The 25,764-nt window shown below is 40.1% G+C and overlaps 2 protein-coding genes and 1 long non-coding RNA gene across 4 annotated transcripts in view; 1 reads left to right on the forward strand and 2 right to left on the reverse strand.

Annotated features, from left to right (window-relative positions):
• The window catches only part of LOC140606715 (uncharacterized), a 51,306-nt gene extending 35,897 nt beyond the window's left edge, over positions 1-15,409 (forward strand). For both annotated transcript variants that reach the window (XR_012009008.1, XR_012009009.1), the window contains exon 2: positions 15,010-15,409. This is a non-coding gene — a long non-coding RNA (uncharacterized lncRNA). The remainder of the gene's footprint in view (positions 1-15,009) is intronic.
• KRT12 (keratin 12) lies at positions 2,449-8,033 on the reverse strand. The gene is made up of 8 exons (XM_072780489.1): positions 7,389-8,033; positions 6,924-7,006; positions 5,793-5,949; positions 4,740-4,901; positions 4,516-4,641; positions 4,118-4,338; positions 3,361-3,431; positions 2,449-2,865 (listed from the first exon to the last, which is right to left on the reverse strand). The coding sequence occupies exons 1-8, from the start codon at positions 7,998-8,000 to the stop codon at positions 2,774-2,776; spliced, it is 1,524 nt and encodes a 507-aa protein (XP_072636590.1). The 5' UTR covers positions 8,001-8,033; the 3' UTR covers positions 2,449-2,773.
• KRT20 (keratin 20) lies at positions 13,890-23,535 on the reverse strand. Its single transcript, XM_072780495.1, has 8 exons — positions 23,064-23,535; positions 20,426-20,508; positions 18,970-19,126; positions 18,522-18,683; positions 18,282-18,407; positions 16,215-16,438; positions 15,256-15,305; positions 13,890-14,736 (listed from the first exon to the last, which is right to left on the reverse strand). The coding sequence occupies exons 1-8, from the start codon at positions 23,466-23,468 to the stop codon at positions 14,639-14,641; spliced, it is 1,305 nt and encodes a 434-aa protein (XP_072636596.1). The 5' UTR covers positions 23,469-23,535; the 3' UTR covers positions 13,890-14,638.
• Positions 23,536-25,764: the final 2,229 nt, after the last annotated feature.

Genomic DNA, 25,764 nt, shown 5'->3' on the forward strand with positions numbered 1-25,764 from the left:
GACTGCCCTCAAAGTGAGCAATCCAAGAAACCAATCCAGAATTGAAATGCCTTAGAAAAAAAAGATTTTATTTATTTATTTTGAGAGAGAGCATGGGTGTGGGTGAGGGCGAGGAGGGGCAGAGGGAGAAAGAGAATCTCAAGCAGACTCCACCGTGAGCATAGAGCCCAACATGGGGCTTGATCTTATGACCCTGAGATCATGACCTGAGTCGAAATCAAGTCAGATGCTTAATTGACTGAGTCACCCAGGTGCCCCAGAATTGAAATGCTTTTTGTGAAAAGGAAATCACACAGGGTCACTTCTTGAGTAGATCTATTCTATTCATTGTAGGAGGGGACTGTACATAGGGGCATGAGTACCAGGATGTGGGGATCCCTGGAGCCATGTTGGAGGGTACACAAGAAGTAATCAATGCACAGGAGGTTACTTTTTTTTTTTCTTATTGAGGTATAATTGTTGAATAATGTGTATTAGTTTCAAGTATACAACATAATAACTCAATATTTGTATATGTTGTGAAATGATCACCACAATAAGTTATAGATGGTTATTTTAGAACCATGGGATTAGTTAAGATCACCTAGGGAATGAGTGGAGAGAGAGGGGACAGGAAGATTGGGCCAACATTCAGAGGTCATAAAAGAGTTTGAAAAAAAAAAAAAAGAGTGAGAAAATGTGGCAAGTGAGGTATTGTCTCAGGGAACCCAGTGGAGAAATGCTGATAAAAAAGAGGAATGTTGATAAAACTAAGATAGTAGCTAAGAACCAATAAGCTGGGTTTATCCTTGTGCAAAATGCCTTTCTTCTTTGAGTCTCACACAAGTCAGACATAGTTGTAAGGAAAACAGATGTTATTTGAAACAGCAACTATGTGCAACTACTTCTGAGTACCAGAAAAGGGGCATCCTTTATTACATGGACCTTGTTCAGGAAAAGATTTTGATAATCTTTTTGGACCTAAAAGGTAAAGTTCTCCTATGACATATTCTAGAAGGGGAGGGCTAGGCAGAGAGTTAAATTGCTATGCATAATATAGGGAGATAAGTGGAGCACTTCAGAAAGTTGCATGCTGAAGTAAGTCACCTACAATGGCATAATAACCTTCTTTGGGCTTTTGCACTCAGTGCAGGAATTCCTCCAGGCTTGCATGACTCCTCCCTCTCCTTTCTCCTCTTGATACTCCTTGCTCATCAGTTTCCTTCTGCACCCCATTTTGGTTCCATATACTCCATAATAATAGAATGCAGATAGTGAATACTTGCTATGTACCAGAGACTGCTCCTAGTGTTTTATGTATGTATTTTAAATCCCTCACTTAATCTCCACAAAACCCACCCACTTCAAAGATCAGGAAACAGGCATACAGCAAGTAGGTTACTTGCTATGAAGTGACAGAGCTAATATTTGAACCCAGTCTGGCTTCAGAGCCCAGGCTCTTAATCATTAAATCCTGCTCTTATTTTCCATCTAGAGTTTTGAATATGGCAATCCAGATTGAACCCCCATCTACTCAAGCCTAGACTTTGGCCACCTTCTGCCATAACCGAGAACATGACATCTGTTATTGACTCATGGGTCTGATCCACCCCAATAGAAACCCAATCTGAGCCTCACGGGTGCTGGATAGGAGAAAGGACATAAAACAATGTTTGTTTATACCCTTGTGTTTTTTTCACATGCGTTCCTCTGTTCCCTTTTCCTTTTCTCTACCTGGTTGATCTCTTTTCTTTCTTTTTTTTTTTAATTAATTGATTTGAGAGCGCGAGAGCACATACGGGGGTAGAGGGGCAGAAGGAGAAGGAGAAAGAGACTCTCAAGTAGACTCTGCTCCCAGCACAGAGCCCAATGTGGGGCTTGGTCCCATGTCTCTGAGATCACAACCTGAATCAAAATCAAGAATCCAAAAAAAAAAAAAAAAAAAGAAAAGTCAAGAGTCTGACAGCTAACCCTTCTAAGGCACCCAGATGCTCCATCCTGGTTGATTGTTGTATGAAGCAATTAGTTGCCCCCTGACAAATTGTTCAGTTCTTCCTCCATGTGTCCTTCTAACTTCTATGTGGCCTCTCTGTATCACCATTCCCACTAAATGTCTATCTCTGCCCTAAATTGTGAGCTCCACTAGGCAAGGACCCTATCGTATTCATCTTTGAGTCTCCATTCTTACATACTGTAAGGATTCCATAAGTGTTTCTTGACTGAATCAAAGAAGGTCTTAGAAAATGAACAGGACAACTGTTATCCCCATAGTAGACAATGTAATTTGCTGTAACCTTAATGGGATGATGTAAAAAGGGCAGAACTTCTAAAAGAATCTTCTTAATCTCCAACCTTGACATTTTCATCTCAGTGTTTATCTACTTTATATTAGTGTTTTACAAACCTCTCTCTATGCTCTTGACATTGTTGGAATTAAGAAGGTACATATTTCATATTATTACCATTCATCTTTTATTTAACTTTATTAAAACAATACTTGATCAAAATCATGTGATTAAAATATGTTCCAGGTCACCAAAAGAAAGCTTATTAGAAGGCTACTCTAGGTCCAGAAAGATGTAAAGCAATTTTGGTTTGTTCTAAAGACCAACATGGCCACAGTGATTTGTAATTGAAGAGCAATAGGGACTCAAAGTGAATAGGGAGTCCAAGGAAAATGAAACAGACAAACGTAGAATTGAGTTAATATGGTATCTTACTCTGAAAGGGACAATTTCTGCTTGTAAATTTCCTATCCCTAAGGAACCAGTCATGGGGCAGATCTTGTGAAATTTTACATTAGTTCTTCCTGAACTTGAGATGAGACCACTTCACCGTTCACCACTTCCTGCACAATTGTCTTGATTCTCCGGGATTTGGTTGGGTCTAAAGATAAAAATGGAATAAAGGGGCAAGAGTAAGTGTTTCATACATTCATCCAAAGTTGGTTGTTGTTTAGCTTAAGCTTTAAATTAGATATTGGCAGATATAATCCACCAAATTTAAACTTTCAAAAGTGACTTTGCATTCATTCTAAAACAATGCACTTTTTGCATTGTTGAAAATGAAAGTGAAATGTATTCAGTGTCATATTATGTACAAGTGAAAATATTTCTCCTTTTAAAAATTTAAAAAGTGGCTATGATGCTCATAACACTTCTTTGTAGAATAGATTGTTTTCCTTCTGGGTTGCCAGAAATGTTCATACAGTACAATCCACTCATTTTTCTGCAGGAATACATAAATATTTTTCCTTGGCCCAGAATGCAAATATATTTTACATTATTAATAATACTGCAATATTCAAGAGATCTTATCATTTTAGTCATTAATAAGTGTGATTCTGACTTATTCTCAGTGATTCTTAGGGAGTCTGCATACCTTTAGAGGAATCAATCGACTGCGTTTGAGATTTGGATTCTGTCACATATAAAGTCTCATCAAAGCCATCGCTGTAAAAAAACAAGGGGGATGATACCACATGATGCTTTCTGGGAGGAGGAGAAATAAAGAGTTTGCTCTTTAAGCTAAAAATTTACATAACACTATGGCTAAATAGAGAAGATATTCTAAATTTCTTGATGAACAGTGATTGAATAATGCACCCTGAGAGTAAGCAGTTAGTGCAGTGAACCTTTATTTTCAAACTCTGCCTAAAATGGGCTCTCAAAGTGAAGCAAACTGGCAATTAATGGAAGATCTGATCTCAGAACTTTGATTTCCTGATTTAGAGCCCTGGGGTCTTCCCACTAGTCTAGGCTGCTGCTGCTTTTGGAAAGTTCACTGCAGTAGGTTGTGAGGTGATTCAGGTGGCTGTTGTGTGAGGTGTCATTCTCAGCATGGGGGCATTGATACTAGGACTCTAATGGGTGACTTCTCTAGTGTCAGTTTGCAGTATGCCTGTCTGTGGTGTCATTATTCATCCCAGCATTTTATGAATTGTCAAGCGAGATAAAGGGTGACGCCACTTTGGAAAGTGTAGACCATTAAATGAAATCCAGGGTATGCTTGTTAGGAGATGTGGTATTTTCCATCAATGAAAGAACCCTCCTTCCTTCTGTTGCCCCAAGCGCATCAGGCGGCCCCTGCTGGTCAGCCACTGAAGTTATTTGCATCCTACGTGAACCTGTCTATTCACCCTTGGGCCTCGCCGTCCAGGAGGCGGCGGTAGGTCTCGATCTCCATCTCCAGGCGGGCCTTGGCGTTCAGCAGCCGCTGGTGGTCGGCGTTCTGGCGCTCGGTGTCGGCGCGCACCTGGAGCAGCTGCTCCTCCAGGCTGCCGATGAGCTGCTGCACCTGGGACAGCTGGCCGCAGTAGTCGCCCTCCACTTCGGCCAGCGAGGCCTCCAGGGATTTCTTCTGCACGTGGGAGGGAGATGGCACAGATACAACAGTGGAGGGGATGGCAATGAGGAAGGCGGCCACAACAGTGGAGGGGATGGCAATGAGGAAGGCGGCCAGCCAGTGGCCTTATAACTAACGTGGGTGCCACGTTTTCTTTGGAAGTCGAAATGATGCCGCGCGTGCGCGCCCTACCGTGGCCAGCTGGGACTGGAGCTCGATCTCCAGGTTCTGAAGTGCGCGCCTCAGGTCGGTGACCTCGCTCTTGCTGGACTGCAGCTGCTCCGTGTTGGTGCTGATCTCCTTCCGCAGCTCCCCGCTCTGCCGCGGCAAAGAGGGGCGAAAGGACGTGAGCGCGTGCTGCGCCCGCAGGTCTTTCCTGCCTACGTGTCAAAGCCTTTTGTTTTTGCTTGTGGTACCTTTTCAATGAACCAGGCCTCTGCGTCCTTACGGTTCTGCTCGGCAATGGCTTCGTACTGCGCCCTCATGTTGTTGAGGAGCCTGGTGAGGTCCACGGCTGGAGCAGCGTCCATTTCCACACTGATCTCCCCTGGGCCGCCTGCCCGGAAGCTTTGGAGCTCCTGGGAACAGCGAGCGAGAGAGTGAGGGAGAGGCGCCCGGCCCCTTGATAACTCTGGTGGGCCTCTTACAGCAGAAAAGACATTAAGTGTTATATGTTATGACCACGTTGCTGTACTGTTATAATACAACATATTAAAACTTCTTTTTTTAATCTACAAATTCATACTTTTCTTTTGATTTAAAACTACTGAAGGCATTGCCTTGGGTCCCTAAACTTACCATGGACCCTAGGGGATGTGCCTACTATGGCAAATGGATGAGTTAGCCCTGCTTCTTGGCGATCCAGGGCCTTTACAAAGAAGAGAAGGCCTAGTGGAAAAGGTACAGTGGAGCTTCAACTACAGCCTCCAAACTGGGGCTGCAGACAGTGCCAAGGCTTGCACACTGTTTGTATCAGTCATTGACTTCCAGTAGAAAGCTCTTGAGAAGCCCATTGCCAGGGTCATGATTAATGTCTGTGTACACAGAACTTTTGATATACTATGCAGCATACCAGAGTTCATTGTGTGTTTTACACTGGGCATAACCAGCTTCTCACACAAATATAACATTTTGTATTATTGGTAGACTTGTTTTTGAACTTTAAATATACTATATTTTTGGAAATCACTAAGTTAGGACCATTAAAATTCTGGTTGTCCTTGTCTAATGAGCAAAATGACAAAATCAGAAAGCACTGCTAATCTGTTAAACTTTAACGGGAACCACTATCAATCCTGCCACTGCCACCACACATACACTCACTCAGAAATCCAAAACTAATGGCCAATTTAACAGGGGTATCATGTATCATCCATACCTGTTCTAACTCTGGATTTGTAAATTTGAAATTGTAATTTTTGAACTTGGGAGGAAAAAAGCCACTTAGAAATCTGCCTTTTCTGGCTGACCTCTTCGTGGTTCTTCTTCAGGTAGGCCAGTTCTTCTGTTAGGTTCTCGATCTGCATTTCCAGGTCGGCTCTGGCCAGGGTCAGTTCGTCCAGCACACGGCGCAGGCCGTTAATGTCAGCCTCCACACTCTGGTGCAGGGCCAGCTCGTTCTCGTACCTGAAAACCAAGCACAAAAGTTTCCGAAGTCAACACATCCATTTGAATAAGGCCTCTGCCATCATCTTCAGGTCTGTTTTGCACCCTGTGTGATTACGTAAAAGTGGCAGCATTGTAATATATGATGCTCTGTTTCCTTTTTAACGTTTTCCCTTCCTTTTCCTCATAATAATTTACTACTCAGTTGGAGAGAAGTGAAAGAATTGTGAGGTGAGACTTTTCTACCAGTCTGTCTCTACCATGAACCTCAGTAGCCCTGCATCCCAGGGAACAGTTTCTCCTTTGGCTGGCTGCCCTGGCAGTAGTAGCCCTCTCCGGGTGGAGTTTCTGATGGAATCCTAAAAGCAGTTGAAAATTTAAAAAAAAAATAGATTTTTGCTTAACTTTCATTCATGATTTAATTTAAAACATTGATACTTCTCTGATACCTTTTACCAAGATTTTACAGGTGGAGGATCATCACCACTGCAACATCCTGCATGGAGATTTTGTGGAGCAAAATGAGTGTTAGTGTTTCTTCCTTATGTGCGGGAGGATGGAATATGGGAGAGGAGGAAGAAATATAAAAATAGGTGTGTGGTTAATATTTTAGTGGTATGTGTCATCAGGAAAAATATAATCTCACTTCTAGACAAAAACATTATTAATTCATTTTGATACATGGAAGATTGAGGTTTAGGACATTGGTGTAAATACTATGTCACAGTATAAGCCAAAAGCAAATTACAAACATGGTGGTGATCATAGCCCTAGGTTTAAGTAGCGTATACCTAAGGACATGTAACGTGAATTGTGTTTGAATCAGCTTTCTTCCTAGAATGTCCAACGTAAATTTACCAAAACAACAGATGTGTAGAGTGTGTTAACTACAGAGGGTTTGAAATATTTGCCATCAACAAAGGCAGGAAAATAGGGAATAAGAAGAAATGATGAGACATGTCAATTACCATTAGTCTTTCTTTTGTTCTACTCACTTCATTCTGAAGTCTTCGGCAGCCAGTCTTGCATTGTCAATCTGCAAGATGAGCTGGGCATTTCCAATGCTGGCAGAAATTATCTGGCCAAATAGGGGAAGACACATGAAATGGGGTTGTAAAATACTAGTATTATGTGGGTATATTTTTGAGAAGGAGTTTTTAGGTGATATTAACATGCTATTAAGAGTTTAAGGCAGTTTAACTTTTAAAAAGAAGACATACTTGTACCATTTTATTTAAAAATTGAGAAACATTTCTTGCAGAAAGTTAGTGGAAATACAGTTACTTTATGATAAATGATAGAATGAAACTAAATAACCTGAGATGAGAAATTGCTCCAAATACAGTCAAGTTGAAAGGTACCTTAAGTTTTAGATGGTTTATCACTGTGAAATATTAGTATAGCCAAAGAGGAAAATAAAAAAATAGTTCCCAAATCCCCCTCAAAAACCATATTCTTACCTCATTCCTGAGGTCTTCGATCAATGGATAATATTTACTGTAATCACTCTGTGATCCGGGGTCTCCAGTCCCAGATCCTCGTGTTTCATACCATTCTCGAATTTTGTTTTCTAGCTCAGTATTAGCCTCTTCTAGAGCTCTAACCTTATCCAGATAGGAAGCCAATCTGTCATTAAGATTTTGCATGGTTTCCTTCTCTGATCCAGAAAGAAGGCCTCCATCATTGCCAGAGAGAATACCTGCAGAGCCACCTCCTGGGCTTCCCCCAAATCCAATTCCCAGGCCTCCAAAGCCACCTCCTAGGCCTCCAAAGCCACCTCCCAGGGCTCCAAAGCCACCTCCCAGGGCTCCAGAGCCACCTCCCAGGGCTCCCCCATAAGCAGCACCCAGTCCTCCTGCAAAGGAAATTCCAGAGCCACCACCAAAGCCAGAACTAGAACCTAACATGGAAGCAGCAGAAAAGCCTCCCCCATAGCTGTCTCCAAAGCCAAGGGTGCTCCCCCCATAGCTACTTCCAACTATGGAAGCAGACGTGCCCCTGGCTCTGCCCGATGTCCCACTCTGGGAAGACAGCCGCCGGGGCAGCCCAGAGGTGCGCACTGAGAGGGACATGGTATTGCTGGAAAGATCCACAGCCCAGGGAAGGGAGCCTCAACCTGAGAGGAAGCAGTGTCAGCAAGGCAGAAGGGTTGGCCTTTTATAGGTCATGAAATGGGTGTTGCAGTTGAAAAGTTCACTCTCTCACCCAAAATATCATGCCCCCCCCCCTTTTGACCAGCTCAACCAGTAAAAGATTTATGCATACTGAAAACTCATTAGCATAGAAATAATTGAATAATTGTGCCTATTACATATTTGTTAAACAAAAAAGAAATCTGGGTGGAGTAGAGATAAGTTGTCACAAGAAATTTTTCTCTTCCAGATTACTCCATTGTTTGTATTCTCTGCACTGCCCAGTGTCTTACACACTGTAGGAAAGCAATGAGTGATTGTTGAATGGATAAATTAATTTTACGTCTCCTCAGCCTTGAGCTTCTTAAAGTTCTTCACTCACATTTCCTACTTGTTTCCTTTAGAAAACGAACTGTAAACCATCTGACCATGATCTAGTTTATATTCTAGTGGAATATAGTTTCAGAAGCAGTTGTGAAATGCATTAATGGAAGGAGAGGAATAAACAAATTTTCCAGATTGATACAGGGATTTGAATTCTCAAGGATTTTAAAACCTCAGATTAGGATCAGGATTTTGCATAGTTTCTTTCTTTCTGATTCAGAAAGAGGACCTCTTAAACATTGAAAGAATGCTATTTTTGACTAGAATATTATAGTATCCTCAGCAGCTCTTCCTTTACATAAGAATGACCTTCTTAGTAAACTCTAAGAAATCAGAAGCTTTGTCTGATAATTCAGTGCTCAACCCCCAGCATTGCTAATGTATCAAAATGCAATTGATTTTTTTGTATATTAAAATTATATCACTGCTCCCACCCTCAACCCCTGTGTCCCCACAGATATTCTCTGCTTGACTGTAGCGTCCCAAAAAGTGAGGTTCTTCAAGCCGGCAGTGCCCACTGGTGACATAGGGGCAAATGCAGAGGACTTAACACCTGAAGCCCATGTCAGGCCTCTATAGGGAATACTCAGTGTCAATTCTGGCAAACAGAAGGACTGCATGATGCTTTTTATTTATTTATTTATTCATTTACTTTCCCAGGGACAGGAATGATGAACCCAGGGTGAAATCCAATCACAGCTTCCTTTTACCTTATTGTAGAAGGACACATATGAAGGGACATATTTTCCCTAACCTATACCCATCACAAAGAGCAAGCCAATGAGATTTCTAAATAAAAGGGGTTTAAGCAAGACATTTGCAGAAACTACATATTCTTACTTACAATAGATATAGAAAGGATGCAGCAATCAAATGCAGACTCAGCTTGATGAGAGACGCCATAATCCATTTGTTCCATTTCGTGAGAGGATGGAAATATGTTAAGTGGAAATGCCGGGGACCTTGGCCTCATATGGAGATTTTTACCAAGGATTCCTTTAATGTATATTACAAGCATTTTTTTTCTGAGCTTGTCCTTGTTTGAATTGTTGGTAGTGAGTGTGCTTACTGTGTTCCAGACACTGGGCTAGGTGAACTGCAGACATTATTTTAAACCTTTGTGGTAACCTCTTAAGTTTGATACTTTTGTCCTATTTTTCCAAATGAGCAATCTGAAGGTCACAATGTTAAGTGACTTATTCAAGACCACACAGTCAGGAGGTGGCAGAGATAGGATTCAGGTTGCAGTGCCTTTTATAGATAACACAACCCTGCTTCTTACGGTGAAAACAGAAAGAGCAGAGGGTCACTCTTGAGACTAGGTTTCTGCCCTGCACATCACCCAGGAGCTTTAGCTCTTTCCTTTTCAAGAAAGCGTTCTCCTTGAATTTCATTTCTCAGCGTACAGGCTGAGACCCAGAGAATGGCACCACATGTGAAATCCTGCAAACACATGGGCAAGTGTACTTTTAGTTATACTTTTGACATGTAACCACATTGTCAGAGATCATGTAAAGTACTAGTTCTGCTTGCATTTCCTATACAGGAACTTTGACATTATGGTCATTAATTATTAGTTATGAGCAGCACCCCCCCGCCACCTTCAAGGGTGATTCCATCATTATTGCCATAGACATGAAACAGACTATTACTTGCTTACAGACTTGAGAGGATGTGCCAAATGCAGACTTGTAGCTTAGTGATATGATCATATAATATGGGAATATGATTAACTTGAATTCTTGAACTTGGAACTGATTTTGTGCTGAAATGTCTATTTTCCATCTCTGATGCCTATATGTAAATTTTAAATAATTTTGCTCGGTATCTATATATCACGTTTGCATGTTATACCTTCATGTTTCTATACATATTTTTTATCATCCTAGACTGTAAGTTTCTCAGGTAGGGACTATGTCTAATTCATTTTTTTAAAATCCTGAGTCTTACCCTAGTGTTTGGCTAAGCTTCATCCTTGCACTTCTGGAGCTATTTCACTTGAAAGAACTTAATCCTTAATGTGTTTGAATGTGTCACTTAAAATTCATTTCACTTAAGAGTGCCTTTGTCTAATTTGCTGGTATGCTTTGACTAAGATTTATTTTAAATTCAATTATGAATGGGGAACAACTTCAGAAATTGAAAAGAGAGAGATATCATTTTTTTTAAAGATTGTATTTATTCATGAGAGACACAGAGAGTGAGAGGAGAGATAGATTTTTTAAAAAGATTTTATTTATTCATGAGAGAGAGAGAGAGAGACAGGCAGAGGGAGAAGCAGGATCCACACAGGGAGCCCAGTGTGGGACTCGATCCAGGGACTCCAAGATCACGCCCTGGGCCGAAGGCAGGTGCTAAACCACTGAGCCATCCAGGGATCCCCGAGATATCTTCTTCATTGGTGTTTTTGGGAGGAGGGCTAAGTTAAATAATAAAGCCTGTATTTTAGAGTTTTTAGAAGTAAAAATAGTTTTCTCTGACAAATGTAAAAATATAGGAGGGTGGGAGTGTAGAGAACAGAAATCATCTTGGGCTTGGTGGCAAAGTGATTATGTAAGTTGAGGCAGAGAGGAAAATGATGAGAAAGGGGGAACTACTCAAAAGAATCATGGCTTCCCTTTTTGTAGAGTTTAGGGAATACTCAAGATAGAGACAATTATCTACGTGGTATTTGTAAATCTTTTGATTTATTAAGTAAAACATATGATCATCTTCTCATGTCACATTGGTTAGTTTCCTGCTCTTTAATTGCAGAATTTTCCACATGAGTTCTTTCCATTAAAGACAGACCTTCCACTTCCTGCAATTCACTGATGAGTTGGTCCCTAACACCTTTCACTTTTGCTTTGAATAACATTTGAAGATCCTGTGAGTGAGTAAAAGAATATTGGGTAACTAATATTGTATGCTGTGCTTTTGAAATGAGGATGAAAAAAGACCCTTGGCAGTCATGCTTGAGGATGAGTTCTGGTCTCCAGAGCTCAGTGTTCTCAAAGGCAGGGAGGTGAGAAAAAGGATAAGGAATCTTGGAATCTTCCCTTTCCTGGGAAGGCGAATCTTGGAAGTGAGTCTAGGGGAGAGAAAACAAATGTTTGAAGGGAAATTTAAAAATAGAAATCACTAGCCAATGCTGTAAGTTGGAATTGTTATTTGAGACTGCCCCCAAGTTAGTGAGGGTAAGAGCAGAGGGTGTTCACTGGTCAAGTTTTGATTTTCTGTCATTCTATGCCATTCTTTTTAGAAGTTACAAAGCTCTGTGTAGATGTAATTCCCCAAGGCCAGAAAAAGTAGTTCTCTCCATCCTAGAATCATCTCTAGGTTTCTGTGTTTGATGGGTCCACTTGTACACTGATGATTTTGTATAAAGTCATGAAATTTATTGGTGATTCTATGTGTGATAAAGAGAGCCAAATTTAAGGATTATGAATCTTCCCTGGATTTGTAAGCCTGTCAGATATAGGATCATGCTGTTCTGTTTCCTAGCTCATATAAGAAGTATAGATATGGAGATTAACACTTTATTTTCACACAGTAATTACTGGTAGAACCATCTAGTTCCACATGTATATATTGCCTCATCTACTTTCTTTGAAAGATTACTTGGAAGAAACTAGAGATCGACCAAAAGCAAGGATTAGTTTTCATTTTTTCATGATAGGAAATTCAGTTAAAAATAATAATTCTACTTTGGAACCAAGTGTCATTATTGCCTATGGCAAAATGCAGTAATTGTCATATTGACAGTGGCCATGCCTAGTGAATTTTAAACCCACCTCCTGCAGGTTTTTAACTAACCAGACTCAGCCTCCGGTATTTGCATGTAGAAGTTACAGACTCTTCTGGAATGTGTTTTATAGGAGACAAAGAATTCACTTCTAGAAGTTCTTAACATCTTTAACAGCAAGGTCCTAACCAGAGTGACTTGGAAGGAAATTAAGAAAAAAATGAGAGTGAATCTCTTCACTTTGAAAAGCAAAAGAATGAGAATAAGTGAAGATAATATTCTTTCTGACAAAAGTTGTGATAAAACCAGTCATGTGGGATTCTGGCTGGACCACATTTGTGACATTTGGCTGTTTTAAGTGTCTGGCTAGTGAAAATGGCAATCAGAAAACAGCAAAACAACTAAGGAGAGGCAAATGCTCATTTCAGGTATGACTCTGTAATTGTCATGTAATTAGTGCCTAAAAGGGTATCATGACTTTAGAAGGTTCAGTCTTGCTCCATTACTTGATAACTGTGACTTTGGGAGAGTACCTATTTCATGTCTTCATATATAATCCTCATTTGAAAAATAGGGATAATAGAATAAAGTCAAACCATGTGAAATTGCTATTTTTTAAAGGTAAAAGAATGATTACATATTGACAAGTTCCTTTTTTTAAATTTATTTTTTATTTTATTTTTACATATTGACAAATTCCTACGATTCAACGTAATAGCTTCTATTTCATGGGATTATTGTGAAAATTAAATGAGAAGTGCCTATAAAATGCCTAGCATACTGTTTAGTTCAAAGTGCTCAATAAATGGTAGATATTATTATCCTTAAGTGAATCACATTATTATTTTCAATATAATCACACTCAAAATCCATTGACTTATAAACTTATATATCAAAATTTAAATCCAAGCTATTAATTTACTAGAATACAAGGAGAGAGGGCAAAATGATTTTTCCTGTAAATATTTGCAAGGCAGTTACTGCTCACAGAAATGCAAAATGGGAGAGAATAGTCTTTTTTGTGTCTGACTTCCTTCAGTAAGCATAGCGTTTTCAAGGTTCATCCCTGTTGCATTATGTATCAGTATTTTGTTATTTCTCTTGCTAGATAATATTTTTTTGTAAGGACATACTCCACTTTATCCTTTGATCAATTGATGGACATTTGAGTTGTTTCCACTTTGGGTCTATTATGAATAATGCTGCTATGAACATTTTTGTACAAAAGAAAACACTGTATGATTCCATTTGTAGGAAATGTCTGGAGTAGGCAAATTCATAGAGAGGAAGTCAATTAGTGGTTGCCAGGGCTGGGGGGAAGGTGGGTTGGGGGGGGTGACTCCTATTGGGGTTTCTTTTCTCAGTGGTGAAATGTCCTAAAACTGGACAGTGGCAATAGTTGCACAATCCTGTGAACATATTGAAGACCACTGAATTGTGTACTTTACAAGGATGGATTTTATGGTGTGTGAATTATATTTCATTAAAGCTGTTTTTAAAAAAACAGTGAGAAACATTTCATAACACACGTTCACCCCATAAAGAGAGAGAACACCTGATGCTTTATGCAGTTTATTATCTTAAGGAGAAGCATTCTGCCTTAAGAAGAGTTTCACTAATTTTGTGTTTAATCTACTCCCATTACAAGCATAATGTGCTTCATTCAAATTCTGCTCAGCATTTGTGATTAGAGTCTGACTCAAATTACTTGAAGAACTGAGTTGAATTTTATTTTATTTATTTTTTTAAGATTTATTTATTTATTCATGAGAGACACACAGAGAGAGGCAGAGACATAGGCAGAGGGAGAAGCAGGATCCCTGCAGGGAGCCTGATGCGGGACTCAATCCTGGAGCCAGGATCATGACCGGAGCCAAAGGCAGATGCTCAACCACTGACCCACCCAGGCATCCCCTGAGTTGAGTTTTTAAAAGGCAGTGGAGACCATGAAAAAAATGCAAGTGTAACTCCAAGCTAGTAGGATGGTACCAATATTACAAATCTAATGAAATCAACCAAGAAATAGGCTCATTTAAGAATCTAAAGGCCCCTGAAAGGAGATTTTGCAATTTAGAAATAGGAAAAGTTAGAGCAGTTCATTTGTGATTTTCAGGTACTCGTCTGCTCTATAAGGTTTAGAGTAATTCAAATGTGCTATAATTTTTCAGGAACATTAACGAATTGATAGTAGGTGGTCTCTAGCTTATAATTAATGTGTTTCATAGTAAAGATGGTGGTAGTGATGTTTTTAAATATCCTAGTGCCCAATGGATTTCATTTTTGTAGGTGATTTGCAGCTCCTCTGAGTAAAACAACTTATATTCAATTATGGAGACTGATAAATGGGCTTTTGTCCCCCTCGGATTACCACAAAGCACTAATGGTGTCTTCTGATGGCCGCTTTCTTACAGGGAGCAAAAACTATAACTACATTTCTTTCAAACTCTCAGCAGCATCTCCAGGTAGCAGTTTACATATTTTCTTCCACCTCTCTGGTTTCACTTGACACAACCATGCCATTCACCACTTCTTCCACGACTGTCTTAATCTTCCTTGTTCTCTTTATATCTGAGTTAAATTTAAGTATAAAATGTTAACTCAGGAGAATGACTCTGCTGGTGTATAATATTCAACTCTAAATCATTATTATCTTATATATTTTTTTCCTAAAAGAAACCCAACCCATCCTTTTTCTTAATCTTGTCCAATTTATAAATAAGTGTAGAAAATGTGCCACTGTCCCCAAATTCACAAATTTTCTACTTTCCTTCCAAAGAGAAATATACAATATTGAATTAAGCCAAATGCACTTTTCATCTTTTTTTTTCTTTTTCTTTTTAGGATCCCAGGATGTCTCAGGACAGCAATATCTTGGGCCAAGAAAATCACCAGGTTGGGGGAGTATGACAAACTTCCCGTTTTGGGGGTTTCTTTATGTTATATGCCTGATTTTCAGAATCCCTAGGGCAATATCTGCTCTCTCGAGAATTGATCTCTTTTTACTTTTCACCAGTGGCATTTAATGAGTAGTAAGCTACTGAGTGAGGATTCAGTCTCCCAGGAAACGTGTGAAATTAGAACACTTACCTTTCTCCTCTTCAATGTGTATCTGATCATCTGGAATTGCGATTTTGCATCTTTTAAAGAAAAGAAAAAGAAACATGAAAAGATGTTATTGCCATTTTGAAAATGAAGGCCTGTTCTGCTTTTTTTTGTTTCAAAATAAAGTCTGCATAGTGTGTGTGTGTGTTGTTGTTGTTGTTTTTTTGGTGTGCGTTTTAATGCTGTGTCTGTACTTTTTCTCCTTCGACCATGCTTATTACTTTGAACTTGAGTTTCTTACTTTTCAACTTGACACACACACACACACACACACACACACGACTTCAAAACTGACCTGCTTATGCCATATTAGAAGCTTTTGTAACAGTGGAAGTTTAAATCTTATATTATTGAGTTTCTTGAGTTTGGTAGTAGAAGACAGTTGCCATAGCAACACTGATGATTCTCAAACTGGTCCCACAGACCTCTGCAGCCTGTTGTTCATTTCATGACCTTTCAAGGAGAATTTTTCAAAGCTATTGTACTTTCAGCACACCTGGGTGGCTCAGTGGTTGAACGTCTGCCTTCGGCTCAGGGTGTGGTCCTGGAGTCCTGGGATTGAGTCCCACATTGGGCTCCCCACAGGAAGCCTGCTTCTCCCCCTACCTATGTTTCTGCCTTTCTCTATCTCTTATGAAAAAATAAATAAAATCTTTAAAAAAGTTATTGTACTTTCAATTATGTATTAATAATAAAAATGAGCAAAAGCATAATCTGTATCAGTCCCACACATGACCTCAGGTAAAAAGGCCATACCTGGTTATTTGGGGGATGGGTGTACTTTTGTATATTTTTGTTTTGTTGTTTGTGATATGTGTGCAGTTGCTTTTGTGCTAGGGATTGCATTCTTGCTGGGGAATGAGTGACAGGGTTTAATGTATCGATGTTTAAATAGTACAGCAGGTAGACACACTGGCACATACCTTGGATTCTAACAGACTTACCTGCCATCATCTTCCCCTTCCAGAAGGCGGCGGTAAGTAGCAATTTCCTGCTCAAGTCGGGTCTTTATGTCAAAGAGAATATTGTATTCGTTGCTCTGGTATTCTGTCTCGGCCCGTATCTGCGTCAGTTGGACTTCTAGGTTGTCCAGTACTGTCTGGATGGTGGCCAGTTTGTGACTGTAACAATCTTTGGTGTTGTCTAGTGTATGCTCCAAGGTTTCTTTCTATAAGCATAAGAAAAAGTGGATGTTTCTTTCTTTTTTTTTTCTTTTGGAGTTCAATTTGTCAACATATAGCATAACACCCAGTGCTCATCCCATCAAGTGCCCCCCTCAGTGCCTGTCACCCAGTCACCCCCACCCCCGTCCACCTCCCTTTCCACCACCCCTTGTTCGTGTCCCAGAGTTAGGAGTCTCTCATGTTCTGTCTCCCTTTCTGATATTTCCCACTCACTTTTTCTCCTTTCCCCTTTATTCCCTTCCACTATTTTTTATATCCCCCAAATGAATGAGACCATATAATATTTGTCCTTCTCCGATTGACTTATTTCACTCAGCATAATACCCTCCAGTCCCACCCACATCGAAGCAAATGGTGGGTATTTGTCGTTTCTAATGGCTGAGTAATATTCCATTGTATACATAGACCACATCTTTATCCATTCATCTTTCAATGGACACCGAGGCTCCTTCCACAGTTTGGCTGCAGTGGACATTGCTGCTATAAACATCGGAGTGCAGGTGTCCCAGCGTTTCACTGCATCTATATCTTTGGGGTAAATCCCCAGCAGTGCAATTGCTGGGTCGTAGGGCAGACCTATTTTTAACTCTTTGAGGAACCTCCACACAGTTTTCCAGAGTGGCTGCACCAGTTCACATTCCCACCAACAGTGCAAGAGGGTTCCCCTTTCTCCACATCCTCTCCAACATTTGTTATTTCCTGCCTTGTTAATTTTTCCCATTCTCACTGGTGTGAGGTGGTATCTCATTGTAGTTTTGATTTATATTTCCCTGATAGCAAGTGATGCAGAGCAACCACTTGTTGGCCATGTGTATGTTGTCTTTGGTGAAATTTCTGTTCATGTCTTTTGCCCATTTCATGATTGGATTGTTTGTTTCTTTGCTGTTGAGTTTAATAAGTTCTTTATAGAGCTTGGATACTAGTCCTTTATCTGATGTTTTTGTTAGTTGAAGACTTAAGAGGTGGTTCAATTTTAATTTCTTTTGAGAATTTTGACAGCTAGTCACTGTGGGCATTATTCATATTTCTAGCTTTGTCTCCCACTGTTTCCATCTAAGGCAACCTCAGCCAGCTGCTAGGACCACTAGGGGTCTTTTGTTTGTTTTTAGCTCCACACTCACTGGTGTCTTACTGTGGTATATTGTATTATTGTTCTTAATATTTGCCTCCTCTCCTCCTGATTTGTGGTGACCCTCCTAAGTGGAGGAGTAGGTTTTGGTGGATGCCAGGCTTGATCATGTGACTTTCTTTGGCTAAGGAAATGTAGGTGAAACTGACAAATGCCTTTGTGGAGGAGGAGCTTTAGGAACTAACACATGGTCTGGCCATTACTCTTTTCTTTCTGCTGCAACACTGGCATGCCTTGGCTAGAGTCTCCTCCCTTAGCCTTACCCCTGGAGTGGAAATGTCACGGAGCGGAACTGCAGCCAACCCATGATGGATGTAGTGTTGTTATAAGCCACTGTGATTTGGGGGTTGTTAACAAGCATAATTTTATCAGGAGCTGACTGATTTGCTTAGCCTGGAATGTCTTTACCTCTATTCTGCAACTACAAATTTATCTCAAGTTTTCCGGTCTAGTTGAAATGCCACTTTCTGTGTGAAGTCTTCTAGATCTACTTGTTCCTGTGCATCCTTGCAGTGCATTACTCTTGTCCTGGATTTCTTTCTGTGTTTTAATTATAATCAGTGGTTTGGCCTCTTTCCCTGCCAGCTCTGCAGAGACGAGATGTTATTTCCTAGAGGTTTCTGCATCTCTAGAGTTCCTCACACAGGCACTTAGTAAACACACACTGCATTCAGAGAGGGAAATTAAATGTGCTTTACCAGACTGAGGAGGGACTGCAGTTCTATCTCCAGGTTCTGGTAGGTGCGTCTCAGCTCCTTTACTTGAAACTCAGCTTCTTTTAACTCTTCATTGCTCCCTATGACTTGTTGCTGCAGAGATTCAGTCTAAAGTTAAAAAAAAAAATGAGTAAGGAGAGAAAGGAAAGAAAAAGAGTTATCTTTTTTTTAAAGGAAGGACAACTTCTACACATTGGCTTACCCTCTGAGTTATGCTATTACCTGTTTCTCAAACTGTTCTTTGGCCTTCTGAAGGTTCTCTTGGGCAATTACTTCATACTTCTGCCTCATTTCATTCATGGTGGTACCAAGGTTCAGGGCTGGAGCAGCATCCAATTCTACACTGACAGTATTGCCCAGGTGTCTGTGTAGGCTGTCCACTTCCTACAAGAGTGAAAATCCTGATTACAGTCTACAGCACGTTCTCACTTGAGGCTGAGCAGAAAAGATATAATAATAACTCTTACGGCTTCTTTCATAGGGGAGGAATAAAAAAGAAAGACAATAACTTAGGTGGGGCTTATTCCAGTCCAGGTACTTCTCTGTCATTGAACCCTGACCATTCACATCATTATTATTGTCATTTTTTTTTACCATCCTCCCCCTCCCCTTATTATCATTATTAGAGCCATTCTGTCATTCCCAGCACCACATCTGAATATTTTCTCACCTCTTGATGTTCTTTTTTGAGGATATCCAGGTCTTTACTCAGTTCTTTAACTTGAATCTCCAAGTCTTTTCTAGTTAGGGCTAGATCATCCAAGACCTTATTCAGGCCTTGGAGATCACTCTCCACTGTTAGGCGGATCCCCCTTTCGGTCTCATACCTGTGAATTAATTGGTATGCAGAGATAATGGAGTCCTTCTGAAGCCATTATAGAAGAGATAGTCTTAATATAATGAGACATTTTTATGTAGCACATGAGGATTAATTTCAATACATTGTGTCCCTCTTTATACATTCCAAAAATGTTCATGAGAACCCAGGAATCAGATAATTTGCTCCATAATGTAATCTTTGTAATTTGGAGTGATTGGTAAAAAAAAAACAATCTGAAATAACTCCTAAAAGTTTTTAAATTCTAGAATATACTTTAAAAGAAATAAAAATATTTTAATTAATGTGTCAGCAAAAGATTCTCATTATTGATATTAAATGGTTAGATTTATGTAATGAATACACTTGATCAATTTATTTTTATTACTTTGTAAGCAGATGTATCCAAAGGGAATTGTCTTAAAGAATTCATGATTCTTCCTTACAATCTTATATACTCTCATTTTTATTAAACTAGCAAAACTTTACAAAATGATAACACAATGGGATATTCAGGTGTTGACTTAGTAAAATTGGAATTAATGAATATTTACTGCTTTAATCTTCAGATCTGCCTTCCCATTTCTTTTTATCTGATCTCTTGTAGCATTCAAGTGCTACCCTTCTAAACCACAAAGAACTTTCAGTACCAATGCAGTGTACGTATTCAGGATGAGAAAGCCCTAGGGTAGGTGCTATTTGTGAGCAACAGCTGTGATTACACGTAGTGTGATATGGCTATAAGAGAGTGAACACTATCTGAGTTGGTTTAATCATAGTCCTAGTTCTTTGGTTAGTCAGACCCTATTATAAAACACTAGCAAACTTAGATGCATCAAAGGTCACCCCTGGAATTTGGGTCATACATTTGCAAGCACTAGAAAGAGCATGGATGACTAATTTAGAGAATCACTAAACATAGACACATGGCTCGCTTTAGATAACAGAAGGACAGCACTGCAGAAGGAGAGTTGTAAATTGCTTTGGTATTACTCTAAATGGCAGAATTAGTTTCAATGGGTGAAAAGGTAGATGCGAGGTTCCCCGAAAAGAATGTTCTAGTAACCGGAGCTAACCAGTGAAAACAGTATTAGTTATACCCAGTTACACCCTGGGTGACCAGATCAGACTGTGGGAGAGGAAAGTGTAGCCTTGAGTGCTGGGCCAGATTAGATAGATTCTACTTCTACTTCTGGAAGTACTTAAGGAGTAGCTCCTTTACCAACAAGAACGTGGAAAGCTGAGTGTCATCAAGAACAACTAAAAGAAATCCCTTTTCAGGAAGTTTTACCATGGAGTTAGAACCTACCTCAGCCTGAAGTCCTCAGCAGCCAGTTTGGCATTATCAATCTGCAGGACACAACGAGCATTTTCCAGTTGTGCCTTTTTAATCTGGAAAATAGAAAGAATGACATTTTCAACTGGACAGGAGTTTAAAATGAGTGTATCCTCAGATACAGCCACTATTCTATCAAAGATGATGCTGGCAAATTGAACACCAGTAAAAAATAAATTAATATATAAAAAAAGAATTTCCACATGAAAATAGAAAGAATAATGATAAATGGGCATTTAACATAATTGAGTCATAAAACATAGTTCTTGTCCCTAGGATTTGGTGAGCTTTCTTACGGTTTTACAAAGGAAAAATTCTTTCTACTTGAGCCATCAAACCTTACTGAGTGCCTGCCATTTGATGTTGTTCCTGCTTAGAATATTCTTGTTACCCCTCCTCATTTGGTGAACTACTTCTTTTCCACATCTCATCTTAGACATCATTGCTTAAAGGAAGCCTCGGTGATTTCCTCAAGGCAGGACTGGATGAACTGCCTATGTTCTCACTGCCCTGCCCAGCCCTCCTTGCTAGCATTTATCCCTCGGTGTGGGATAAATGTTCCTTTTGTCTCTGCCTGTTTCCCCCTAAATCACGTATGTTCACCATGATATTCCTCAATGCCCAGCATGGTACCCAGCAGCTAGTGTGTACTAAATATTGGCTAAATGAATGGACACCTGTTATGTGAGAGTTGTGCTAAGCACTGGAACTGTCAGGATGGGTATGCCCTCGATTTAAAAAAAAGGGGGAATTCACCTAATGGGTGAATTCTCTACGATACATAAGGATCTCGTCTGCTTTTAAAAGATGTTATAGTGACATGTATTTTTTAAAGATTTTATTTATTTATTCATGAGAGACAGAGAGAGAGAGAGAGAGAGAGAGAGAGAGAGAGGCAGAGACACAGGCAGAGGGAGAAGCAGGCTCCATGCAGGGAGCCTGACATAGGACACCATCCGGGGTCTCCAGGATCCTGCCCTGGGCTGAAGGCGGCGCTAAACCGGTGCCCCAGTGACATGTCTCTTTCAACAGATCTAGTCCTGGAGTGAGCTGCCTTCCTTCCTATACTGAGTCTGTTCCCCCCCCCCCCCAAATGGAACAGATGACTGTGTCTATGTGTTTGGGATGATCCAAAGTAGATTCAGAAACATGAATCATGAGACAGGTAGGGGAGAAAGGTTTGCTGATTTTGACCATTTTTAGTGGGAGCCTGAGAAGAATGACCTGTTGGCAGAGAGATAATTTAGACACCTTTGCCTCACCTCCCCGTAGTTCCTGAAACCCCCAAAGTAACTTACAGTGGAATCTGGTTTAAATTTCACTGATGTCTAATACAACACAAGAAAAAGAGACTTCCTGGTTAGGAGGTGGCCTTTGCTTTAAAGGAATATGAATGTTAAAAAAATAGAAATGAAAATGAATGGGATTTTCCCCCTTTGGTTAGATAAGATTTTGAAAGCAAAGCAAGTGCTCCTGTCATATCTGAACCCTTCAATTAGGAGCAAAGTCCATATCCTTTATTGCACACAACTGATAAAACAGAGCTCCATCTTTTGTGAGAGTAGGTTGTGGTATTGCAACAAATTTGAATTGGGGGCAATAGAACATTTTGTTCCTGTAGAAGTGATTTCTGAACTTGTGATGATGATGATGAGATCATTAAGCAGGACATTTAAAAATCTAGACGTCATTGAGGTGCTTGGGTGGCTCAGTCAAGTGGCTGACTCTTGATTTCTACTCAGGTCATGATCTCAGGGTCCTGGGATTGAGCCCCACATAAGGCTCTGTGCTCACCAGGGAGTCTGCTTGAAATTCTCTTTTTCCTCTCCCCATCCCCCTGCTCTGTCTCTCTCAAATAAATACATCTTTTTAAAAGATATTTTATTTATTTATTCATGAGAGACAGAGACAGACAGAGAGAGAGAGAGAGAGAGAGAGAGAGAGGCGGAGATATAGGCAGAGGGAGAAGCAGGCTCCATGCAAGGAAGCCCAATGAGGGACTCGATCCCCAGACCGGGGATCACACCCTGAACCAAAGGTAAACGCTCAACCGCTGAGCCACCCAGGCATCCCAATAAAAGAATCTTAAAAAAAAAAAAAAAAAAAGAATGCTATATTCCTTCCCCTTATTTCCACCCTGAATCACTTTGTCATTCAAATTTATGATACAGTATCTTAATACTTATATTATAGCATTTACATAAATTAAAGGAAGAATTATCTCTAAGTTGACTGGGAATTCAAAAGTTAATGGGAATTGGGTGAAAAAACAGATTTATCATCATTGAAATTTCAGCTCTTCTCAGAAAAAAAAAGTTTACTATTCACTTAGACTTGTCCTGGTAAACTGACAAAAATATGGATTTTATTTTCATATATTCTATGTAATTAGATTTTAAAAAGTGAAAAAAAATATGTACAGTCATCCAATTATGTAGTCAGCTACCCCAGCACTAAAAGTAGATGATAGAATGCACCATTTTTTTAGATATAGCATTTCAGCCTAATTGCTTTATAACATCCATTTGGACCCACCTAACATATATGCCCTTTTGGTATATATATCCTGCAGCTCAAAGGTGGAGTAGAAAACACAGGCGTCATCCCTTACCTGATTTTGCAGCTCTTCCATTTGTTTGTAATATGCACTGTAGTCCTTGGCGCTGGGCGTGTTTGTTTTATACCACTCCTTGATCAGCGATTCAAGGTTGGAGTTGGACTTTTCCAGGGACTGCACTTTTGCTAGGTAGCTTGCTAGGCGGTCATTTAGGTTCTGCATGGTTGTCTTCTCATTACCAACAAACAGGTTTCCTTTGGTGTGATCACCCCCATAGCCCCTCATATGCCTGGAGGTTGAGATGCGGATGCCCTGACCTCCAGCTCCCCCATAGACGCTGGGTGCAGCCCCAAAGTACTGCATGTCCTCCTTCCTATACATGGAGCCACTCATGCTGAGTGCAGAGGTCTGTGGGGAGGAACTCAAGCCTCTGTGGAAGTTTCTGCGACTGAATTCCATTGGGGATTCTAGGAGGAAGCACCTGTAGCTTCTGGATGGCTGGAGCAGAGTCTGAGTCTCAGTGGTGGATGAGCTGACCTTTTATAGAGTTCGTAGGAAAGAAACGCCTCCTCTGCTGACCTCTTCTGCTGACATCTCGCTTTAGGATTGACACCACTGTCCACCGCGCCTTGCTTTGTTTTTTTCTTTTTCCCCTTTGTACAGCGATCTGTTTAGTTTCATTCCAGAAATTATCACTAGAGGCATTTCTTAGAGGCTTTTCTCAGGGGCGATTCCTGTTTTTTTAAACAGAGGCAACAAAAGGAAACGGAAGATGTATTCTTTTAGCCTTTGCACCTGCCTTGACAGATTTTTTTTTCATCCTAATATACACAAGAAGAATATTTGCAAACATTGTGAATAATTTAGGTACCTAAAAAGACAGATGTGGGTACATAATAGTAAGTTACACTGGTGATCAAGAACAATGTTTTAGAATCTTTTAAAATTTGTCTTTTTCTTTTTGGGGAGAACATTTAAGTTCTATTCTTTTAGTAAATTCCTAAGTACAGCCTTATCAACTCTACACACATTTTACATTAGATCCTCAGACCTTATTCATATTAAAGATGAAAGTTTTTATCCTTTTACCTCTCCCTATTTTCTCTATGCCCCACACCCCCCCAGGCCCTGGCAACCACTGTTTCCACGAGTCTGACTTTTTTTCTTTCCTTTAGATTCCACACGTCAATGATATCATGCTGTATTTGTCTTTCTCTGTCTGGCTTATTTCACATAGCCTAATGCCCCCCGGATCTATCTATGTTGTTGCAAATGGCAGGGTTCTCCCCTTTTTTGTGACTGAATAATATTTCAATGTGTGTGTGTATGTGTGTGTGTGTGATTTTATCCAGTCATCCTTTTGTGGATCTTAGGTTGTCTCTATATCTTGGCTGTTGTGAGTAATGCCACAATGAACATAGGAGTGCAGATACTTTTGAGATAGTGATTTTGTCTCCTTTGGATATATACCTAGAAGTGGGTTTGCTGGATCATATGGTAATTCTATATTTAATTTTTGAGGAACCTCCGTATTATTTTCCATAGTGGCTGCACCATTTTACATTCCCACCAGTAGTGTGCAAGGGTTCCCTTTTGTCCACATCCTCATCAATATTTGTTATCTCTTGTGTTTTTGATGATGACCACTGTAACACAATGAGGTGATATCGTGGTTTCGATTTGCATAACAACGATTTATAAGTATGGATAACCACTCTTCAGAATCTCTGTTTTATGCTTTAAAAAAAAAAGATTTTCTTTATTTATTCATGAGAGACACAGAGAGAGGCAGAGACATAGGCAGAGAGAGAAGCAAGCTCCTCACAGGGAGCCTGATGCGGGACTCGATCCCCAGACTAGGATCACGCCCTGAACCAAAGGCAGACGCCCAACCGCTGAGGCACCCAGGCATCCCTTTTTTTTTGGTTTTTGTTTTTAAGTTTATCTCTGTTTAGAGGTTATATTTTATAAAACGATTAAAATATTTTGTACAAACAGAAAACCTCAAGTATTTAAAACAGGAATGAAACATTTATACATTTGGAGATGAAGTTTGGGGAAGTGAATTAAATGAATTTAGGTGATTTTGAAGTTTTACCCCCAATTCTAATGTTCTAGAGACTAGATAATTCATTTAAAGTTTTCAGTCACTGCCTGGGCTTTGGATCTTGTTCCCTGAAAACAGAATAAATAGCATAGTGCTGTGCACCTGACCTGGTGCATGGAGTCTCTCTCCTCTGTTATAAGGTCAGCTCAGCACCCACCGTGAGACAGATTGCTTGCTCCATCCATTCTGAAACTACAGCTGCTCCCTGCTAGAATCTCCAATGGATTTCACTGGCAGTGGTTTTCATGGAAGCCTCATCTTTCCTACGGGGCCGCAGGCTCACAGCATTAGGGGAGCTATGTATAGTCAGGGTGTGTGTGTAGTGCCCTGGGACTACACCCAGCCTCTGCTGGTTGGGCTGGAAGCCTCTGCATGTGTGTAGACATCCAGACACATGGTGAACTCCGGGTGTGGTCTCACCAGTGGGGCTCTGCTAAACATTATTGAGCCAAATGGAATCTATTCATTTGTTCTTCCTCAAATTGTTCAAATCCCCTGGCCAAAAAATTCACTGAAACATTTGAATCGTTTCCTTAATCAGAATAAATATTTCAAAGGATTGGAGAAGTTACAGAAAACACCTCATTAATTTTCATTCTGGTACTTTAATTGAGGTTTATATATGATAAAAGCAAATAAGCAAGCAAG

This window comes from Canis lupus, chromosome 16 (genome assembly GCF_048164855.1).
Source record: "Canis lupus baileyi chromosome 16, mCanLup2.hap1, whole genome shotgun sequence".
In the NCBI taxonomy this organism is placed as follows: Eukaryota; Metazoa; Chordata; class Mammalia; order Carnivora; family Canidae; genus Canis; species Canis lupus.

Coding starts and splice junctions, on each gene's coding strand:
- KRT12 (XM_072780489.1), bottom strand. CDS start 8,000: ATGTCCCTCTCAGTGCGCACCTCTGGGCTGCCCCGGCGGCTGTCTTCC. Junction 5,950..6,923: donor GCCGAAGACTTCAGAATGAA/GTGAGTAGAACA, acceptor CTTGGTTTTCAG/GTACGAGAACGAGCTGGCCC. Junction 3,432..4,117: donor CTGGACGGCGAGGCCCAAGG/GTGAATAGACAG, acceptor GTTTTTTTACAG/CGATGGCTTTGATGAGACTT.
- KRT20 (XM_072780495.1), bottom strand. CDS start 23,468: ATGGAATTCAGTCGCAGAAACTTCCACAGAGGCTTGAGTTCCTCCCCA. Junction 18,684..18,969: donor TCAAAAAAGAACATCAAGAG/GTGAGAAAATAT, acceptor TCACTCTTGTAG/GAAGTGGACAGCCTACACAG. Junction 16,439..18,281: donor TGCAGTCCCTCCTCAGTCTG/GTAAAGCACATT, acceptor TTATGCTTATAG/AAAGAAACCTTGGAGCATAC.